Source organism: Myxine glutinosa, chromosome 3 (assembly GCF_964187855.1).
Source record: "Myxine glutinosa chromosome 3, kmMyxGlut1.1, whole genome shotgun sequence".
Taxonomy (NCBI): Eukaryota; Metazoa; Chordata; class Myxini; order Myxiniformes; family Myxinidae; genus Myxine; species Myxine glutinosa.
This window is the reverse complement of record NC_136263.1, coordinates 61,423,878-61,447,695: the sequence shown is the minus strand read 5'-3', so window position 1 is coordinate 61,447,695 and position 23,818 is coordinate 61,423,878. Positions and strand designations below refer to the sequence as shown.

The window sequence follows — 23,818 nt, the reverse complement described above, 5'->3', positions numbered from 1 at the left end:
GGCACACACCTGTCTATATAAGGTCTCACAGCTGACAATGCATATCAGAGCAAAAACCAAGCCATGAGGTCGAAGGAACTGCCTGCAGAGCTCAGAGACAGGATTGTGTCGAGGCACAGATCTGGGGAAGCCTACAAAAAAATCTCTGCTGCATTGAAGGTTCCCAAGAGCATAGTGGCCTCCATAATTCTTAAATGGAAGAAGGTTGAAACAACCAGGACTCTTCCTAGAGCTGGCCGCCCGGCCAAACTGAGCAATCGGGGAGAAGGGCCTTGGTAAGAGAGGTGACCAAGAACCCGATGGTCACTCTGGCTGAGCCCCAGCGATCCTGTGTGGATATGGGAGAAACCTCCAGAAGGACAACCATCACTACAACACTCCACCGATCTGGGCTTTATGGCAGAGTGGCCAGACGGAAGCCTCTCCGCAGTGAAAGACACGTGAAAGCCCGTTTGGAGTTTGCAAAAAAAGCACCTAAAGGACTCTCAGACTGTGAGAAACAAGATTCTGTGGTCTGATGAAACCAAGATTGAACTGTTTGGCTTCCGTATATAGCACATTTAATACATTTACCCCCAATATAGGATGTGATGAGCACGGTGTACACATTTACCCTATGTATAGGATGTAATGAGCACGGTGTACACATTTACCCCAATATAGGATGTAATGAGCACGGTGTACACATTTACCCTATATATAGGATGTAATGAGCACGGTGTACACATTTACCCTATATATAGGATGTAATGAGCATGGTGTACACATTTACCCTATATATAGGATGTAATGAGCACGGTGTACACATTTACCCTATATATAGGATGTAATGAGCACGGTGTACACATTTACCCTATATATAGGATGTAATGAGCACGGTGTACACATTTACCCTATATATAGGATGTAATGAGCATGGTGTACACATTTACCCTATATATAGGATGTAATGAGCACGGTGTACACATTTACCCTATGTATAGGATGTAATGAGCACGGTGTACACATTTACCCCTATATAGGATGTAATGAGCACGGTGTACACATTTACCCTATATATAGGATGTAATGAGCATGGTGTACACATTTACCCTATATATAGGATGTAATGAGCATGGTGTACACATTTACCCTATATATAGGATGTAATGAGCACGGTGTACACATTTACCCCCTATATAGGATGCCATGAGCACGGTGTACATGGGTATTTGGGGTCAGGGTTGGGGAAGGGAGGTGAGGGTCGGTACTATAGCTGCCGGTGTTACTTGTAGACCCAGACAATGATGGTCCATTTCAAACTCGAGACAATTCAAGTTGTTTCGGTGTCAATGAAAGTCGCTAAACAATCGCAACATGATCCGCTTCATGTTCAAAACCTGCCTCTATTTGTGTCAAGTTTGAGCCTCTGTCGGTAAAGGGGGGAAGGAGTGCAAGCGTTGGGACAGCGAAGTGTAAACGTGATTAGTGTTACTGTATCCGATGTGATGGAGACATATCGTTTTGTGCTAAATTACCATCATCATATTACAATTCAACTCTGTTGATTTGATTTACCGTATCTAATATGTAAAGCTCTTTCTAACCACTGACTGACTCATTGACTGATCTTCATATGCGGAACCTTCCGGGTGGTGTAGAGAGCTGAAATTTGGCGTGCCGCCAGACATCGCAGCTGGTACACCGAGAAAAATCCCAGAACCGTCGGAAAGCATCCTTAAATGAAAATCTACGTTAAAAAACTGCAAACGTGTGTAAAAAGAAGAACGAAAGTCTCACAGCGGCGTAGCCGGGCTTGTAAAATATTATAAACCACAAACACATATGATTAGCTTTTTAAACAGTCGCTAATGCTGTTTATAACATTAAACAAAGAAATTTGGAGGAATCCGACATCCGTGAGGTATGTTTTACTTACAGAACTGAAGGAAGATCTACTGTAATCAATATACCCCACAATGGTTGGGTTAATAACATGCTATCAAAAAACCTAGGCAAATTCCTTACTTCCGCGGTTGTTAGTACCGTACACCGCTTATCATTGAATCATGAACCATACGCCACTTCAATCCATTAACTTTGTATTCACGACATTGGGATTAAAGTGTTTTGGTCATATTTACTATATTATTATTATTACTATGACGAAAACGATACTACTGAAATGATACACTACTGTATTAAGAAACCTGGGCTTAATTTGTTTGTGTTTCACACTGAGTGAAAAGCGTTAAAGTAGAGCATGGCGATTGTGATATATGACAGGTTTGACGATATGTTCGGCCTGAACGAAATTGGAATCAAAATGCCAGTGTGTGGAGAGTCAGCCGCCGTACCGCCATAATGACATCAGACGTATTCACATCACTGTCATGTGACCAGATCCTCAGCTCTGATTGGTATACGTTTGAGGGGACATACAGACGGACAAACACTGTTCTAGACAGCTTTGCCCTATGGGCTACGCCGTAAAAGTAATTGTAATTTCTATAATTATAACCTGTGAAATAAAAACCTCAATTGATATCTCCCATTTGAAAATTGTAATTTCTATAACTAGTGAGATACCCGTGCTACGCATGGTTGGGAGGCCAGAAGCAAACAGGCAATGCAGATATGGCGAATGCTAAAGCATAAAACCAATAAATTCCACATTCCTGTAGCACCTTCAGTTGCACGTCAGACATGGACAGCAAGTTCATGAAGGACTTCCATGAAAAACGTACCCGTTCCAAACAAACGGTTACGTTCACGTATAGAAACATCGATCGTGGGTCCGTGGTGAATCTGCATATGGCGATCCGCGAAGTTCACGTTCAGAAAGTAGAAACCATCATGGCATGTCGTCATTCACTTGAACTCAATATCTCTTTTTTTCATTCCAAACAATATAGCTCCAATCACAAATTAATCACAAAATAAACTTTTAACAACATTGTTAATGTTTCCTTCATTGTAATAACTACCAAGTCAACAGTTAAAAGGCGTTTGAGCTGATAGGTGATTCGGCCTTGGCAAGATCGATGGAGACAGCGATCTGTTAGCGTATACACCACCCAAATAGCTATGTGGAATTCTCTCATGTAGAGATTAAACCCACGTCGTTTGAACTTTGGCCGAGGTCATTATTTACTTTTAATGATGTTTATATACGAATCAAAAAGAAGATAATTGGTTTTGGGTCATCCTTTCCGCATATCTCATGGGATTGCGAGTTGGAGAGACGGCCGTGATGGCGGGGATGGGGTTGGCATTCTCTCAAGCAGGGATTCAACCCATGTCCTTATAAAAGGTCTTTGTCCGAGGTCACCGAGTCAGATCGGTGCAGCTGTGCAGCGATCGGTGCAGCCGTTTGTGCGGCACACAGGAAAACAACGTTATGCGGGAGTCCAAACCTGAAAATGCTGGAGGCCAAAGCTGAAATTGGAAAACAATATACCCTATTTTACTCCAGGGGATCCCAGGATTACCCACCCATAATATTGTTGCGATCGGTTCAGCCGTTTTTGCGGTACCTGGGAACGGACGGACAGACAGACAGACGGACGGACATTTGGTGAATTATAGTACGATTGTAAACTGTGAAATAAAAACCTCAATCCATATGTAACATTTGAAAATAGTAATTTCTGTAATAGTAACATTTATGCAAAAACCGTAAACGTGTCCATAAAAATAATAATATAAAAAACGATATCTAGCAGGAGGTCAGTGATGCTTGCCTATAACCATAAAGCTTCTATTTATTATGTACCTACATACCTATTGCTTACAATGTGTAAGCATATCCAAATTGTAATATACTATTCTTTCACCCATCCCAATAAGTGGAATGATTTCTTAATGATATTGTCGTTCCCCCGGGGTTAAGACCCCTTGGTGACGAATGACCGAACGTTGTTAACTCCGAGGCGTATTTCGAAACTTGGCGGGATTGTCTTTGGCCCACGCGGGAAAGGCCCGAAGCCTTATCTAATCAGGAACACACAGGATTAGTCTGCAGAACCCACAGAACCCACAGAACAAAGCAACGAAACAAGACAAGAAATGAAATGCACAAATAATGGGTTTATAATAAATAATTTCAACCCAGGTAAAATAAATGCGACGTAAAAACTATAGTCCTCCTTGAGACATCTCCACTCCGACTCAGATACAGACAGGGGAATGAGATAAAAGGAAGTAAATGTTTGTTGATTAAGCACTCAGCTCTGGTCTCAACGAGCATGTTGGTGGGGTCGGTCGACGAGAGGACCGAGCATCGAAGCACCCAACCATGGCGCCGGTCAATCGCGCCAGCACGCTGACCCATGCAGCAGGCAGCCAAAACGTCCCCCGCTCAATCCTGGGCCAGCCAGAACAACATCGTCCCCAGCTCCAATCCCCCCCTTCTTCAACACTGCGAAGGCTCCACAAAGTTCCCCTCCGAAAGCGCACAAACTCCAGCCACACCAGAGCACCGGAGACAAATGCGTCCGCTCACCACAAAGCCAGGACCAGAAGAGAGCGAGAGAGGGGGAAATGCACCCTCCCCTCTTCTCGCTGACATCACACTCGAACCAATCCCCACGCCCCACCACTTCAGCCCATTGTCATGACCAATCATTCCCTTTGGGGCGGGGCTTTATGGCCTTTCTTGACGCCCATTGAGAATGTTTGAGGGCGGGGTTCCCTTGCCGATCGGCAAATGTTCTGGGTTTCTGTCGGGCTTGTCAGTGTGTTTGTGGCAATGTGCCGATTGCATGGCTGGCCGAGTTGATTTTATACGAACAAAGGGAAAAATCACAGGGGGCCAATTACAGACTGGGATTTATTAATCTTACACCCTCGAACTAGTTAACACAAAAGCCACGCCCTTTATGGCGACATGCAAACACTCTTAACCTGCACGTTTACCCTGCTTATGTATATCGAAATGGGCTTTCTAGGCGTCATACGGTCCCTGCTAAACTATACATTCCTGACTTCACTACGGTATTTCTTCACCTACCCCCACAAACGTAACAATATTTTATACCTGTAGTAGGCTAGCTAATCGAGCAACACATTCTTTTCAACCTTTATAATTTTAATTTTCTTAATTCCTGTTTCCCTGCTTTATTTTATTGCCTTTTTATAAATTACCTTCATTTTACATTTTAGAGCCAGCAGTACAAACAAACATTTGTGTGTACACCACTTCTATCATCTGCAGTGCACACGAGGTGTATCCGTATGTGATACCATGGGTCCATGTACATATTCACGCGTACCTGAATGTGCACTTGTTTATGTTTCCCTATGAATTTGTACATTTGAGTGTTTACATATGTCTGTGTGTTTTAATGGATCTGTACGTGTTTATGTTTCAATGCATGCATACCGGTACATGTAACATGTGTCAAATTGTGCATACCTTTGAATGTTTGTGTGCGCATACGTGCGTACCTGTACATATTCACATCACTGTGTAATTACCTGTTCATATTTCCATGTGTGTGTGTACCTGTGGATGCTTGAGTATCTGTGCCCTGCATATCCATACATGTTCACGTGTCTGTGCGTGCGTACCGGTCCAGCTGTTCAATATCCCATAAACTCATACTGGTATATGTTCACCATGCCTGTATGTGTGTACCTATGCTTGTTCATGTTTCCATGTGTGCATACCTGTATGTATTCATGAATCTATACATGCGAACTTGTATGTGTTCACTAGTCCATATAGGCATACCTGTGCATGTTCACATGTACGTACTCTGTCTACCTGCATATGTTCATGCCTGACATGCTCCTGCCTCCCCATCCCATGTGTGACAGTGCGCCCAGACCAGCTGAGTTTGCCACAGACGGAACACTCCTCCGTAACTGGCAGGACAGCGGTACCTGAAGGAGACCTCATGCTACATGTGAGAGGATCCTTTAACAAGTCAAATGGTTACTGTAAGAGTTATCACTGTTGTAATTACTAGGGCATGCCCGTACTATATATATGCCCGTACTATATATCTATCTAAAATTATATCCCCCCCCTCTATTTACATGAAATGGTTTGGTCCATTCGCAACGCCAAAGCGAACGGCGAACGGCTTGCGAGTACAGTGACAATCCCCCCCCTCTATTTACATGAATGGTTTGGTCCATTCGCAACGACCACAGAACCCCCCCCTCTATTTACATGAAATGGTTCGGTCCAAAGCGAACGGCTTCCGGAGTTTGGTAAAGAAATCGCCATCGCGTACACAAACGCGCAGGAAAGCGAATGAATCGCAAATTCGTTTTTATTAGTTTTAAAACATCGTTTAACGCCAACATAGCGCCAACATAGTTTGCAAACGTGAAATAAATGAATACGCTCTCAAATGTGCCATCCGAGGCAGAGTGTGTCCGCCACGTTCGGCACACGCGCTAGTTCGCTGCTCTCTGATTGGTTGAATCGTTTTTTGGACATCGCTCGGTAAGTAATTGTCCGATTAATATGAAACCTTGAAAAGGCACATCCTCGGGTCCCCAGCAATATACCTGGCAAGTTTCAAGTATATCGGACCCGTGGTTGTCGAGAAACAGCGGTCACAGACAAACAAACACACAGACAGACATACACACACACACACACACAGAGATTACTGGAATTATAGATAGACTAGGGCATGCCCGTACTATATATATGCCCGTACTATATATCTATCTAAAATTATATCCCCCCCCTCTATTTACATGAAATGGTTTGGTCCATTCGCAACGCCAAAGCGAACGGCGAACGGCTTGCGAGTACAGTGACAATCCCCCCCCTCTATTTACATGAATGGTTTGGTCCATTCGCAACGACCACAGAACCCCCCCCTCTATTTACATGAAATGGTTCGGTCCAAAGCGAACGGCTTCCGGAGTTTGGTAAAGAAATCGCCATCGCGTACACAAACGCGCAGGAAAGCGAATGAATCGCAAATTCGTTTTTATTAGTTTTAAAACATCGTTTAACGCCAACATAGCGCCAACATAGTTTGCAAACGTGAAATAAATGAATACGCTCTCAAATGTGCCATCCGAGGCAGAGTGTGTCCGCCACGTTCGGCACACGCGCTAGTTCGCTGCTCTCTGATTGGTTGAAGCGTTTTTTGGACATATCTCGGTAAGTAATTGTCCGATTAATATGAAACCTTGAAAAGGCACATCCTCGGGTCCCCAGCAATATACCTGGCAAGTTTCAAGTATATCGGACCCGTGGTTGTCGAGAAACAGCGGTCACAGACAAACAAACACACAGACAGACATACACACACACACACACACAGAGATTACTGGAATTATAGATAGATAATGTCGTCATAATCACAGGAAAGGTATGTATTGTGCTTCATCGGTACAGGCTTTCAGATAAAAACACAAATCAAATCCAATGTATACAGTAATGTTAGGGTCTTCATGTTCCAGTTACTTCCAAGGAGTTTCTTTTCTTTGAACATTTCACCTCTGTCTGTCTCTTTATCTGTCTGTGAACAGAATATCTCAAAGAGCTGTGGACGGATTCAGACAAAATTTGGGGTACATGTTGGGTATGTGACAAGGACGAAATGATTAGATTTTGGTGAAGATCTGGATCCAGATGCGAATATTTTTAAAGTGATTCTTCACCAATGAGAGATGGGGCCAAAAGCTATATATAGCACGATATCTGATAAAGGTTGTGGACGGATTATGACAAAACTTTGTGGATGAGTTGGGTAAGTGACAAGAACAAGCCGATTCGATTTTTGGTACAGGTCTGAATCCAGATCCAGCAGTGGGATAGAAAATGTAAACTGTTCAGCCTGGCGGAGGTATGCGCTCCATAGTTAGTAGTGCAGTACTACAGTACAATACTGGTGGATTGTGGTTGGATCCTGCGAGCAGATAAATAAATCGATTCAATGAAGAATGAGTGAGCAGTATGAGCTCTTTATGTATGTGCAATCCAAGCTCCACCCTTTTCTCCATTGCAGCAGTGAGGCTGCACCGGCCGACTTTTGTTTACATATATTTTCATTTATGGACAGTCTGGTGATTTTGTTTTCTGGAATTTTGGCTTTTTATTTTTCATTGCATCAGTAGGCCTATTCCAAATTTCAAATTGTACCCCGCATTAAAAGTATTAAACATTTATGTCAGTGAGTGGTTAGAAAGATATACAGTATTGCATACACTATACAGTGTATATACTGTATATATTGGCACGTTTGTGGGGGGTAGGCAATGCAATACCTTAGTCCAGGTAGAATTATATAGGTAGTGTGCTCTGACTGTCATGAAGAAGAAGAACCCCCATGTACCATAAGTAGGGATCCATTTCGACCGGATGTCGTGTAAGAGTGTATCTTTGTCCCCATGACGAGGAGTAGGGTTATGTTAATTAGTTAGGGATTGAGGGTAATTGATCCCCTGTATGTAATTGCCTCTGTAATCTTTTCCTGTGTTCCTTATGACACCGCACTACACACCATAGCCAAGCCAAGCAATGGACACCATAATTAATAACATTAAATAAAACAACCGGAAGATGGGCATTGAAAACTACTGCGGGTTCTGCCAGCCGAGCCATAACGAAGGCCGGCAAGTGGCGATGAGGCCACACCCCAAGGAACAATTGGTCAGGATGGCGATAGAGTGATGTGGTGGCGGCTGTTGATTGGGCACGTGCGGGGATCGTCGGGTGACGTAAGAGCTTTGAGAACAAAAGACTTGAGTCCTGACATTTTGTCCTCTCTTGGGTCCTGGCTTTGGCAGACGTGGACATTTTGGCTCTTGTGTGGGTACAGTCATTACGAGCAGGCGCAGTTTATATCTTCTTGAGCGAGGGACAATGAAAAAGAACAGTTGGATTCATTACCACTCTTGGGTCCTCTTGGTTTTGGTGGCGAGCAGACATGGACATTTACTCCCCTTGCGCCAGGGACATTGGAGTCGGCATTTTATATCCCTGGCTTTGGGTTTCGACGACCGTGAGGAGGTGCGGTCGCGGCTCGTGGACTTGCTTGGCCCATAGCTTTGTGACAGCTGAGGGCCATACCAAATGAACCGGAGATACGTCGGTGCTGTTTGAAGCAGGCGGCGAGGACGAGTGCGGCTGGAGTGAACGAACGGTGTGCTAAGGCCTGTTTTCCCGTGCACGAACTGTGCACGAAAGCGTGTTTTCCCGCGCAAGGACGCGGGGGCTGTGACGATTCCCGACGGGGTTCAAGAGCCGCTCGAAGCCGAGTACACTTCATTTTTTACTTTCGTTCTTTTATCATCCCCTTGTGTTGCATACGAGTCTGTATGGCGGTGCTCCATTTAGGATATTAGTTTTACTGTGCATTCTTTTATTACCGGCATTTTTTTCAATAAAGCTGGTATTTTTGCATTATAATTCCGTGTCAGGTTTGAGTTGATTATCCAGGTTCAAAGACGTCCAGTGGGGTCCATGAAGGTAAGAACTTCACTACCCTTCGCTGCCTCATTCCCCCGCACATATTAACTCTGCAATCGTTGAATTAAACACCTCGGAGTGTAAAGCTTGCTCGGCTATCGTCCCCAGGGGTGTTCACCCCAGGAACATGACTATATATATATATATACATATATATATACAATATATATACATATATATATATATATATATATATATATATTGTTGCGGATCTCGGACGTCGGCTCTCCCCTTATCAAGGGGGGGGTGGGGGGGGGGGTTAATCCCCTTATCCTTTTATCTGGCCGACCTGAGTCCTGAAAGTTATAACGTCCTTCCCGGCGTGGCGTTAGGTAGGATTTGTTAGGCCTAGGGGTTCACTACTACCTAATTACTAACGCCGACCGGAAACGAGGGAATAACTCCTGCTCGAACCACGGATATGATGGAAAATGCCGAGCGGAAGGCAATCCGCGATCCGAGCTGTTAACAAATGACTAGACCCGATTATAGCGGTTCCAATCGTGCCATGTTTACCCAATGGAGAAAAGACGGATGCGATCGAATAAGAGGAAACCCAGAAAATAGGAAGAACAGATTGGTTTATTAATTATGTACAAAGAAAGAAGAAGAGGAAACGAAAGAAATGTACAGGATAGGAAGAGGAAGAAGAAGCACACAGGGCAGCCTTAAACAGTCTTATTCTTAATACCCAGGACAAACGGGCCCGTCTCACATACACACTCACACGGGGATTGTAGATGGTTGATGGTCACCAACGCGTCCAGGCTCCAGCCCGGCTCCGGTCCAGGCTCCGATCCAGACTCCGGTCCAACGGACGAAACCCGGCAGGCAGCTTCGCATGTAGTGGAACGCGAACGGACAATTATATAATGGGGGGAAGGCTGGTGTCCTAGCGGCGTATGTAATACGTGCACATTCGTGCCAAACGCCCCCTCTCCAAAGTCCTGCCTTTAACTCCCAACGCCAGCGAGCTCTCTTTAATCACAGTAGTCCTGGACAGTTCGGTTATCAGCGTGCTTCCTTGCAGTCCGGTGAAATGTGCGCTCTCCCAATAAGCCTTCTCAAATCTCCTGTGCTCCTGTGCCTCACACCTGGCTCGGCTTCACGCTGTTGAATCCAAAGCTTTCAAAATCATTGGAATCTCCCGCGATGAAGCTATCTCTGAGGGCCTTTCACTCACTCACCGCAGGCAGGTAGGTGGCCTTTCTGTCTTCTACCGACTCCTCTCCGGCCTTGCTCCCCCAGCTCTCTCTGTGCTCTGTCCCCCAAATATTCCTACAGGTCGCACAAGATCTGCCAGCAACCCTCTGATGGTTAAACTGCCGAAATCTCGGCTCTCTGCTCACCTTCACTCTTTCATTCCTCTTTTCTCCCGCCTGTGGAACAAACTCCCACACTCCCTTCAATCCCTCTCCTCCCTCCAGGTCTTTAAAACAGCTGTTCACCACCATCTCTTATCTTCCCCCATCCATAACCTTGATCTTTTCTACCCCCACTAATTCACCCCAGATCCACCTTGTTTGAAATTCCAACTTCTTTCCTGGAAATCCTGGCAGTGTCCATATGTTTATACCTCTCCCACCCCCCCCCCCTTCACATGCCTCCCCCCCTTCACATGCCTCCCCCCCAAAGCCCTCTCCCTCCCACAGATCTCTCGATGTCTCCATGTCTCTCGGTCCCTGCTCTCAAATGTTGTGTTTGTGTCCTTCCCCCTCTCTCCCCATCTTGTCTACCGCTCCCGATGTTATTTGTTTTATGTGTCTGTTTGTCTTTCTGTGTGATTAATGTTCGCTCTTTCACGAGCCTCGATCTTGTATACAAAAAAAAAAAAAAAAAAAAAAAAAAAAAATCAGCGCCAGCGAGCAAGTCCTTTCGCAAAGCGCATATAACCACGAGTTTTTACCAAGCGCGCTTCCAACAAGAGTCCTCTGGTAAGTTCTTCTCAATGCGCTCTCTCCCATAAGTCCTCGTAAGTCCTGTCACAACCAATCAAGCACATTAGTCCTCTTTCACGAGCACTGCCATATAAATCCTCCGAAAGGGCTTTGCGTTCGCTTTGATAAGTGGACCAGCAATCGCTCCGCGAGCCCAAAAGCCACGCCTATCAGGCGATCCTACCTCAGCCCTGGTTGGCTGGGCATCGCTTACCGGCCACGCCCTGATGGTGGGTTGACGTGGCCACACCTTCTTCCTGGCGTTCCACCCCCTCTTTCCGGGCCTCACCTCGTGGCTTATGGCGGCGTTTGGGTGGAAGCCCAGCGAGGCTGCGAACGCTGCTGGCAAGGCGCGTAACAATTGGGAGGGCCGTGGGGCACAGACAGGAGGGCGCGCCTAATGGCGTCGCTTGGAGAGGGAGGCTTGCAAAATGAATGGATTGGGCCTACTTCTTATTTGATTGACACAACGCAGATTCAACTATTGGAAACATGGCCTTACCTAAACACATACTAATGAAATAACTGAAGTCCTATGATGACCTATGTGTTGCTTGTGGCCTAACTATGGGGTGCAACCTTTAACCTTTTAATAATGTCATATTTATAAGTGTAGTTTCTCAAAAACCGCAACTATATATATATATATATATATATATATATATATATATATATATATATATATATATATATATATATATATACATATATATATACTGTATATATATTTTTATATATATATATATATATATATATATATATATATATATATATATATATATATATATACATACAGTATATATATATATATATATATATATATATATATATATATATATATATATATATATATATATATATATATATATATATATATACATATATATATATACATTATTATATATACTAGGGCATGCCCGTACTATATATATGCCCGTACTATATATCTATCTAAAATTATATCCCCCCCCTCTATTTACATGAAATGGTTTGGTCCATTCGCAACGCCAAAGCGAACGGCGAACGGCTTGCGAGTACAGTGACAATCCCCCCCCTCTATTTACATGAATGGTTTGGTCCATTCGCAACGACCACAGAACCCCCCCCTCTATTTACATGAAATGGTTCGGTCCAAAGCGAACGGCTTCCGGAGTTTGGTAAAGAAATCGCCATCGCGTACACAAACGCGCAGGAAAGCGAATGAATCGCAAATTCGTTTTTATTAGTTTTAAAACATCGTTTAACGCCAACATAGCGCCAACATAGTTTGCAAACGTGAAATAAATGAATACGCTCTCAAATGTGCCATCCGAGGCAGAGTGTGTCCGCCACGTTCGGCACACGCGCTAGTTCGCTGCTCTCTGATTGGTTGAATCGTTTTTTGGACATCGCTCGGTAAGTAATTGTCCGATTAATATGAAACCTTGAAAAGGCACATCCTCGGGTCCCCAGCAATATACCTGGCAAGTTTCAAGTATATCGGACCCGTGGTTGTCGAGAAACAGCGGTCACAGACAAACAAACACACAGACAGACATACACACACACACACACACAGAGATTACTGGAATTATAGATAGATAAAAGAAAGTTTTTGTTTGTTTGTTTGTTTGTCTGCAGCAAACCGGCAAACCTACGACCTACACACACACACACACACACACACACACACACACACACACACACACACACACACACACACACACACACACACACACACACACACACACACACACACACACACAAGAGGCAACTACTGAAGGTGGAGCATATTGCAGTATGTGAACTCAAACAGTTTAATTAAGAACATCAATATGACTAGTAATTTCAGTAAAGTATATTTCTAAAAAACAAATAAATGGATGGACTAACTACTCTCCTGAACGGTGAAAGATAAGGGAGGAAATCTCTGAAACAAAAAATGTCGGGAAGGGCCCCGGGAAGGTTATAGGCTAGGTGGTGAGGCCGGTCGAGGCCGCCTCGGCCGGCCTGGGCCCATTTCGCAATAAATCTTCTTCTTCTTTCAAAATTCTCTTGAAGTACAACTTATGCACTTAATAGGAATATCTCACTGATTGCAACACATGCTTTCAAAATTCTCTCTCCCGGGGCCCGACACAAGAAAGAACAAGGAATCGTTGAGCACTAACTGATACTGGGCTCGCGTCAGACCAATGTACAGAAGATTAAATTCATTCAAAAAGAACCCGGGCAACGCCGGGTGCATTCAGCTAGTATATTATAAAACAGGAATGTCTGTCTGTGTGTGTGTCTGTCCATCCCCAAACTACTCCCTCAGTTTTGGGGCTAGCCCTGCCAAACCTCCTGTAGAACGTTTTGGGGTCCCATCGGATGTTATAAGGTAGGTAGGAGGTTTAAAAATTCCTCAATAAAATTATGATTTTAAAATTAACTTGATGAACCTGCCGCGAATCCGGAAGTGAACACAAGACGATAATGAGTGGGTTTTATAATATCCCAAAAAACGGTCATTTAAAACAGTATGTTGTTAAAGTATCAATTTAATCACTGGAATGACGTTTGGAATTGACTGAATACAATTACGATTTTGAATTCGTAATTTTATTCACCCAACCGTACGGAACTACTTCACTTCCGGATTTAAATAATTGTTTATGTCACAGATGTTGGTAAAAGTTTCTTTTTTTATCTTAATGCTATTTAATCTGTGATTGGAGTTATGCAGTTTGGAATGAAAATAGAGATATTGAGTTCAAGTGAATGACGAAATGACGTGAGGGTTCTACTTTCCAAGCGTGACATTTGCGGATCACCACATGCAGATTCGCCATTGACTGGGTGTAGAACCATTCAAACGGGTACGTTTTTTTGTGGAAGTCCTTCACGAACCTGCTGTCCATGCTTGATGTTCAACTACAGGTGGCACAGGAATGTGCAATTTTTGGTTTCATGATTTAGGATTCATCATTTCTGCATTGCTTGTTTGCTCATGGCCTCCCACCCGTGCGTAGCACGGGTACCTCGCTTGTATATACAGAATTATGGAGGCCACTGTGCTCTTGGGAACCTTCAATGCAGCAGAATTTTTTTTGTAGGCTCCCCCGATCTGTGCCTCGACACAATCCTGTCTCTGAGCTCTGCAGGCAGTTCCTTCGACCTCATGGCTTGGTTTTTGCTCTGATATGTATTGTCAGCTGTGAGACCTTATATCGACAGGTGTGTGCCTTTCCAAATCATGTCCAATCAATTGAATTTACCACAGGTGGACTCCAATCAAGGTGTAGAAACATCTCAAAGATGATCAAGAGAAATGGGAGGCACTTGAGCTAAATTTCAAGTGTCATAGCAAAGGGTATGAATACTTATGTAATTGTGATATTTCAGTTTTTTCTTTTTAATAAAATTGCAAAACTTTCTAAAATCCTGTTTTCTCTTTGGCATTATGGGGTATTGAGTGTAGATTGATGAGGGAAAAAATGAATTTAAACGATTTCAGCATAAGGCTGCAACATAACAAAATGTGAAAAAAGTGAAGGCGTCTGAATACTTTCTGAATGCATTGTATATATATATATATATATATATATATATATATATATATATATATATATATATATATATATTGTTGCGGATATGAGGACTGTATTTTTTTGATTGTGTGCTTTATTATTATTATTATTGTTTATTCTGCGCCCCCTGCCTCCGGAGCTGTGTAAAGGTGAAAGGGCATCCCATAATTAGTCCACAAGCATACACGTCAGCCAATAATAGAATACCCCTGTTCGATAGTTATATCTTATTCTGTGTTTTAGGGTAAGGCTGTGTCTCCCATTAATTGAAGTACTCCATTGCACCAGTGAAAGAGAATAGATCCCCTTTCATTCCCATCCCCAAAATCTCCATTTCCTTTCACATCCCCTTTCGTCATTGCCAAGCCTCGATTGCCAATTACCTCCCCTCCAAAACCACCATTGAACATGTGCTCCGGTCGGGGAAGAGGGGCGTGCCCGCCCGTCGTCATCAAGGGCGGAGCCAGAGGGTCGCGTGACCAACCAGGGCCGAGGTGAGCACACCGATGGGCGTGTCCTGAAGGCCGGCGGCTTGATCGCCGGAGGCGCTATAAAGGCGCGCGCGCAAGAAGCGTGAGGAGTCGGTGGTGAGGAGTCGGTGGTGAGGAGTGAGTGGACCAAGAGAGAGAAAGAGTGGTTGGACCAAGAAAGAGAAAGAGTGGTTGGACCAAGAGAGAAAGAGTGGTTGGACAGGGAGACGTGCAAGAGTGTTGTTGAGTTGAGGGTTTGGACCAGACGAGTCAGACGAGCCCTGGCAAAGCAAGCGGCGGCCACAGCAGCAACAACACCCAACAGCCGCTTGGGGCCTGGACGGCGGTTTTGAGCAGGGCTGCGAAGGAACGGCGGCTGCTAAACGCGCCGATCGTGCTGCAGGACCCCCTTGGACCTTCCTCTCCCTCCAGCCATCCACCTCCTGCCTTTCCTCCACCCTTCTTGTGTACGTGAGTTGTTCTGTGTGTCTTGTCCCTGGGTATTTAATTAAGTCTGTATAAGCTAGTATTTGCACTGTGTCACCTGCGTCTTATGTGTTGTAAATAAACGTGACTGCTTTCTTTTTGCTTGTGTGTATAATAAATCCAATTACTCTTCTGTCCGTCTTCTCGTCTTATTCCTTTTCCTCTTTGCATTTCGTCGTTTTAGTCTTTTCCAGATTGGGCAGCTGCGGTGCGATACGGCCAAAGTTCTGGGTGAATCGGGTGAGTCGGGGAACAACTGTTCGGTCGCGGAGCCTTCGCTCGGCAAACAACATCCTAAACCGCGATCAGTAACAATTGGTGTCGGGAAGTGGGATTGGACCCGAAGCGCGCTTAACGCGCTCAAAATTACAAAGTACCGAAATTGCTTTTGTTTTACAAAACCCGAATTTTGAAATCGCGCCATGGCTGGTCAAGGCGACGGGATGCCGGTGGGAGAGATAGACGGGGTAGAATCGACCCAGGACCTCGGGGAAATGTATGTGGAGGAAAGGGTGGAGGAGAGTAAAGAAGGTGTGGTTGAGGGGGTATCAGGTGCACAAAATGGCGCTCTCGCGCACGAGGTTTCAGGCGCGCAAAAAGGCGCCTCGCACGAGCGCGCGGTAGCCGGACCCGCAGTGCCAATGGACTGGGGCGTTTTGATGATGCATTTCGGTGCCTCTCTGATGGGTGACAGTAAGGGATTTGATGCAATGATGGCTACCCAGGGGATAGACATGGGAAAAGTGAGGCACGAAGCAAGGTACAACCCGGTTGGATTTCAGGAGCAAATGAACGCCACGGCAAAAAGAATACAGGAAGACATTGACCACAAGTTGGGCGAAAGGGTCCCAGGGGTGCACGAGGAAGTAACGCGGGTCGAGAAGCGACGGTTGAACGAAGTTGAGAAAAGCACGGGTACAATGACAGGGGTAGAAATCGCGACCCGAGGTTTGGAAAAGCCGGCGACCGCTGAGGTAGAGGAGGGTGTTTTATTAAAGCCAGCGGTCATCGAGGAGAATAAAGAAAAAGCAGTGCTGGGAATTAAAATTGAAGAGATGACGGAGGTAGCCCGGGAATTGCAGGAAAAGATGGAATATGTACAAAGTCCCTGCTCAAATCACGATGCTGTGCTTAACCTGAATGGAAGTTGGCAGGTGCGCGTGGAGAAAAGGATCCCCCAGGTGAGTCGGGCTGTATATTGTGCGGGTAGATTTTGCAGGAGGATGTTTAGCGACAAAAGAATTGTCGCGCGCTTGGGATCGAGGAAGCATCCGGGCGTTGGTGAAGGGTCCCGTGTGAGTGGAAATGGCACGCGTGTGAAAAAAAAGTGTGTGTCAAGGGGTGAGCGTGTTACGAAGCGCGAGTGTGATACCGAGTGCGAGCGAGAATGCACGTCGGGGTGTACGGAGTGTGACACGAATAGTGAGTTGGTGATGGCGCAGGTGCGAGAGGGCACATCGGAGCGCGAGTGTGAAACCGAGTGCGAGCGAGAATGCACGTCGGGGTGTACGGAGTGTGACACGGAGAGTAAGGTGGTGGTGGAACGTGTGCGAGGAAGCACACCTGAGTTGGTGGTAGCGCGAGTGTGGGAGAGCCCGTGTGAGCGCGTTAGTGGGTGGATGCCAGAGTGCACGCCCATGGTGAGTGTTACGGAGGACGTAACGGAGGAGAGGTGTGCGCAAGAGTGTGCGCGAGAGGTGTGGTGTGTAACAGGGAGAGCGTTGGTGGAATGTACGGACGGCGTTGGAACGCCGGGTTTTGTGAGGGTGAAAGGGGTAGCGTATGCGTGTGAGCATGCAGGGGAAGCATCGACGGTAACCGGGTTAGCGGTTAGGGCGACAGATAGCCGATGCGAGCGCTCGGGGCGCGGCGTGCTTTGTTGGATGCAGGGCCCGGCGCGGATCGAAGCTGCGTCGCTTCTCTTCGAAGCGTCGTTGCCGATTCGGGCTTGGCCCCGCCCCGCACGGTCGAGTCCGGGCCTTGGCGGACGAGGCGACCGGTCCGGTTCAAGGGCGAGTGGGAGGAAGCGGAACGGTGCCCCCTCGTGGGGACGGGGTTCCGACCGGGGGAGATTGAGCCATCGGGCCCGGGACCGCAAGGTGCCGCGCCGAGATGGTGCGTGGAACCTCGGCCCAACCAAACCACCTCCCTTGAACCGAAAGCCGGACGGATTCAACCTGCAGGCGACCAAACCACCCAAATTCATTGCTCGGCTTTACGAAGCCGAGTTTAATGATGTCATGACGCACCGAGGCGAGGATATAGCGGACTGTGATGATGGTGATAGTGATAGTGATTTGATCCGAAATTTAGAAAAGTGGATAGAATTGGCAGTAATTGGCAAAATTTTTGATTGGCTGAAATTTGGTGTGCCAAATTGATAGTAGGACCTCCCCGATGTGGTGGGATGGGCAATCCACCATCCCTCACGGCGAGTGGGGGGCAAAGGAGCACTAGGTTATGGGGTTTATGGCAGTGAAAACTAGCCCGGGTGGGTTAGGATATTGTGTGTAGGGCCCTAGAAGATGACATTAGGTAACGTTAAGGTTAGTTAGTGACAAGGATACCTGTAGTGGGGACGCAGGTAGATTAGTGTGGATTATAATGACGTGGGAGCGCAATAGTTTAAAGGGACGACTGGGAAGCGCAAGTTTCAGAGGGGAGTAGTTAGCTGAGATGATGCCGTGTGTTTGAGGATTGAACAGGTGAGATTGAACAGGTGCGATTGAACAGGTGTGATTGCACAGGTGTGCAACTGAACAGGTGGATGGAGCAGTGTATGAGGGAGTAGTGGTGATTGCGTGTTGTGTTGACCAAATGGTCCAGGAAGAAAGGAGGGTGCAGGTGGCACCAGGTGTGAGTGCACAGGTGTGCAACAACAGGTATGGAGAATGGTTGTGTGGAATAAATAGTGTGGAATAAATGGAGTATTGGAATGGATGGTCGTGGAGTGAGTATGGTGGAAATTGTGGAGTGGAGTGGATGGTGCGAAGGTGTGAATGGGGGAAGAGTGGACCCCCATCACGGATACCCGGGGCGGGTAGTGTAAGTGTTAGGTAGAGGGTATAGGTAAATTGTGGTTGGATATTGGCATCTGTGGTGCAGGTGGAAGAATGGTGATTGGATGGGTGCATTAGTGTTGTGGAAATGGCTGGGCGTGTAGCCTGTTAGTGTGTGTAGTTGGTTTGGGCACTCCACCACTGTGAGGATGTCGGCCAGGTGAGGCCGCAGGTGGGCTCTGGGAGCCGGTAGTAGTTGTTGTGGATGGGGCCCGAGGATCCGGAGGACGGACCCGGGTAGCCCAGTGCCAGAGGGCACCGAGTGGGGTGACAGAGCCAGGTGGGGCTTTCCCCAGTTAGTTAGGTTAGGGTGAGGAGCTAGGTAAGCTCGGGTGGCAACTGCAGTGGTGGAGGTGTGCAGGTGGGTAGACCTGCTGGGAGAGCTACACGTCGCAGCCCAGAAATTGTGCGAGGGCACCGGGAGATGAATCGGGGGAGTGAGACCCCAAATTGAGAAGCACCACAGTTTGGTCAATGGGAATTGGTTTTTAGAACCCATAGTGTAAGTTGGCCAATGGATTGGCAGGGAGAGACCCCGGGTAGTGTAAAGTGTGTTTAGGGCATTTAGAGGATAGTTAGGATTGGAGTCTCCTCGCACCATCTGCATCCACTCACCTGAGATGAAGTAACTCCACACCATGCCATGTTTTATTATTTTTTTCATTAATGCAAATGTTTTGGAATGTGAGACGCATCATGACGTGGGTGTGACATTGTGCTTGATGTTCCATCTCTTCCTCCTTATGAGGATTGATGATGAATTGGGTGATGGCAAATTTTGGTTAGAGGGATTGTTGTGACGAATTTGGTATAGAAGAAATATGGGGAAGACGTGACAGTAGTGACGAATTTGTAAATGGGTAGATTTTGTAAATATGGGGTAAGGGCAAGGGTAGTGTAGGTGACAGGGGGGTGACGTACGGTAGGGACGAGCTTTCTCACTTCGCCCTCCGTACGCATTTCGCCTTGCATTGCCTTATTGATGTGTACCCTTGTGACCTTACCCCTCGCTCAATTGTCTCTTTTGTCTCCCACATGACCTGTGCGCCATTGGGCGCCGAGGGGAGCGTGCGTGGGTCGGCCATTGTGCGCCCGAAATTCCCAGAACCAGCTGTCTGCATCGATGCACCACATTATGGACCACATGCCTGTGGCCGAGCACCACTGATGGACCCCATGGGTTGGGGCATGGCCCCTCTGCTGGAACCGGCCATGAGGGCCCGAAATCTTGCTGGCGGACCTTGGCCACAGGGCACCGATGCCACACAGGTGAAGCACACGTAGTCGGCCCTGTGGGCCATAAATAAAAGAAAATAAAAAGGACACATTGGGCACACTTTATTGCAAATAGGCCGCCAGTAAGAAAATGAAAGAATGACAACATCTGGAAGAACAAATAATAATAACCAGCAGAGGGAGCCGAAGAGCAAGAGACCACCTGCAGGGTTAGGGGTTGTTGATTTTATTTTGATTGAACATTGATGAACAATGGTGACTGCACCGATTGGTGCTTGGGTGTATATTGGTGCGTTTTTGGGTGCTTTCATGGTGCATTGATGCAGAGCAGACTGTCTCCCCCCCAGAAAGAACAATCACAGGTCCTGGGTTAGTTTTGTAAATAAAAATAGCGTCATTGTAAATAATGCTTCCCACCGTCAGTGTGTAGTTTGAAGACCATTCCGCAATTCGGTTAACTGTGGGCGTAAGTCTGTTAGGCAGGGTGCAATGGAGCAGCGGGACACATTTATTTATGTTTTAAAACTGTCGCACTCAGGGTCAGGTTAAAGGTAGAGGGAACCACACCTACGTGTCACACTAAATAAAAGTTGTAGGCCCGGGACGTGCCTAAGAGGAGGAGGGTGCAGTGTTGCGGATATGAGGACTGTATTTTTTTGATTGTGTGCTTTATTATTATTATTATTGTTTATTCTGCGCCCCCTGCCTCCGGAGCTGTGTAAAGGTGAAAGGGCATCCCATAATTAGTCCACAAGCATACACGTCAGCCAATAATAGAATACCCCTGTTCGATAGTTATATCTTATTCTGTGTTTTAGGGTAAGGCTGTGTCTCCCATTAATTGAAGTACTCCATTGCACCAGTGAAAGAGAATAGATCCCCTTTCATTCCCATCCCCAAAATCTCCATTTCCTTTCACATCCCCTTTCGTCATTGCCAAGCCTCGATTGCCAATTACCTCCCCTCCAAAACCACCATTGAACATGTGCTCGGGTCGGGGAAGAGGGGCATGCCCGCCCGTCGTCATCAAGGGCGGAGCCAGAGGGTCGCGTGACCAACCAGGGCCGAGGTGAGCACACCGATGGGCGTGTCCTGAAGGCCGGAGGCGCTATAAAGGCGCGCGCGCAAGAAGCGTGAGGAGTCGGTGGTGAGGAGTCGGTGGTGAGGAGTGAGTGGACCAAGAGAGAGAAAGAGTGGTTGGACCAAGAAAGAGAAAGAGTGGTTGGACCAAGAGAGAAAGAGTGGTTGGACAGGGAGACGTGCAAGAGTGTTGTTGAGTTGAGGGTTTGGACCAGACGAGTCAGACGAGCCCTGGCAAAGCAAGCGGCGGCCACAGCAGCAACAACACCCAACAGCCGCTTGGGGCCTGGACGGCGGTTTTGAGCAGGGCTGCGAAGGAACGGCGGCTGCTAAACGCGCCGATCGTGCTGCAGGACCCCCTTGGACCTTCCTCTCCCTCCAGCCATCCACCTCCTGCCTTTCCTCCACCCTTCTTGTGTACGTGAGTTGTTCTGTGTGTCTTGTCCCTGGGTATTTAATTAAGTCTGTATAAGCTAGTATTTGCACTGTGTCACCTGCGTCTTATGTGTTGTAAATAAACATGACTGCTTTCTTTTTGCTTGTGTGTATAATAAATCCAATTACTCTTCTGTCCGTCTTCTCGTCTTATTCCTTTTCCTCTTTGCATTTCGTCGTTTTAGTCTTTTCCAGATTGGGCAGCTGCGGTGCGATACGGCCAAAGTTCTGGGTGAATCGGGGAACAACTGTTCGGTCGCGGAGCCTTCGCTCGGCAAACAACATCCTAAACCGCGATCAGTAACAATATATATATATATATATATATATATTATATATATATATATATATATATATATATATATATATATTATACATTGTGTAAGCAATAACAAACGTTGCTTCGTTCGTAGATACATAATAACGAGGAGCAGATGATAATAGGCAAGCATCACCAACCTGCTGCTAGATATCAATTTAGATATTTTATTTATTGATTTATTTTACAGACACGTTTACTGTTTTTATGTAAATTTTCATTGAGATTTTTATTTCATAGTTTTCAGTTATATAAATTACAATTTTCAAATGCTAGATAATTAATGATTGAGGTTTCTGATTGAGGTATGCATAAACGGTTTTTTTACGTAAAGTTTCATTTACGGATGCTTTCTGACCGTTGTCGGATTTTTCCCAGTATACTGGCTTCGATGTCCGTCGGCGTGCCAAATTTCAGTTTTTTATGACACCCGGAAGGTACTGAACGTTAATATCAGTCAGTCAGTGGTTAGAAAAAATATATATATTTATATACAGTCACGTGAAAAAGTAAGTACACCCCATATAAAGTTCTGACTTTTTCAACATATTTCAACATACAGCTATTTGATCTTCATTTCAACAATATTGACAGATAAAGGTGATATAATATAACAAGTATCATGATACATTTACATTTTGTAGTCCATTGTATAATTTAAATAAACATAAATGCAAATTTCACATGTGGAAAAAGTAAGTACACCCCTACATTTATCACGACTTCAAATACCAAAAATTAGAAACAGGTGCACCAGCTCAGGTGTAAATGATTAGAACATCGTTATAGAGGATCTTGGAGGAACCTGTCTTATTTAAACCTCAGACATTTAGTTTGGTTTGCTCTTTGTTGTTGAAGAGTGCGGCATCACCATTCCTATGCAAAAGAGCTCTCTGAGGCCTTCAGAAAGAAGGTTATAGATGCCTACGAGTCTGGGAAGGGATTTAAAAAGATCTCCAAACAATTTGAAATCAATCATTCGACTGTCCGGAAGATCATCTACAAGTGGAGAAGATTCCAAACAACTGCCAACTTGTTCAGGCCAGGCCGCTCCAGCAAGTTCAGCCCGAGAGCAGACCGCAAGATGCTGAAAGACGTCTCAAAGAACCCCAGAATGTCATCACGGGACCTACAGGTAGCTCTTGCCGCTGTTGATGTCAAACTGCATGAGTCTACCATTAGAAAGAGGCTGCACAAATTTGATCGACATGGGAGGTGTGCCAGGAGGAAACCTTTGCTGTCCAGAAAGAATATCAGGGCAAGACTAAAGTTTGCCAATGAACACCTAGGCAAAGACGAGCACTTCTGGAACAATGTGCTCTGAACAGATGAGTCAAAGGTAGACCTATTTGGCCACAGTACCAGAAGACATGTTTGGCGAAAACCAAAGACAGCATTTGACCACAAGAACGTGATACCAACTGTAAAGCATGGTGGTGGAAATATTATGGTTTGGGGCAGCTTTGCTGCATCAGGGCCTGGGCAGCTCACCATCATAGAATCCACTATGACTTCTTCATTGTACCAGAGGGTGCTTGAGGATAATGGGAGGACATCTGTCGGAAAGTTTAAGCTCAACCGAAGGTGGACCTTGCAACATGACAATGACCCCAAACATACCAGTAAATCCACCAAGGAATGGCTGAAAAGGAAGAAATGGAGGGTTCTGGAATGGCCAAGTCAAAGCCCGGATCTAAATCCCATCGAGATGTTGTGGGGGGATTTGAAACGAGCTGTGCATGCAAGAAACCCCTCAAACATCGCACAGCTGAAAGAATTCTGCATGGAGGAGTGGGCAAAAATTTCTCCCAGTCGATGTCA

General features: G+C 45.8%; 1 protein-coding gene across 1 annotated transcript in view; it reads left to right on the top strand.

The window, feature by feature from the left end:
* LOC137417282 (aryl hydrocarbon receptor-like) overlaps nt 1-23,818 on the top strand; it is a 73,206-nt gene that overhangs the window by 4,548 nt on the left and 44,840 nt on the right. The window contains exon 3 of the mRNA XM_078774080.1: nt 5,800-5,888. Within this exon, the coding sequence (XP_078630206.1) occupies nt 5,800-5,888 (89 nt within the window). The remainder of the gene's footprint in view (nt 1-5,799; nt 5,889-23,818) is intronic.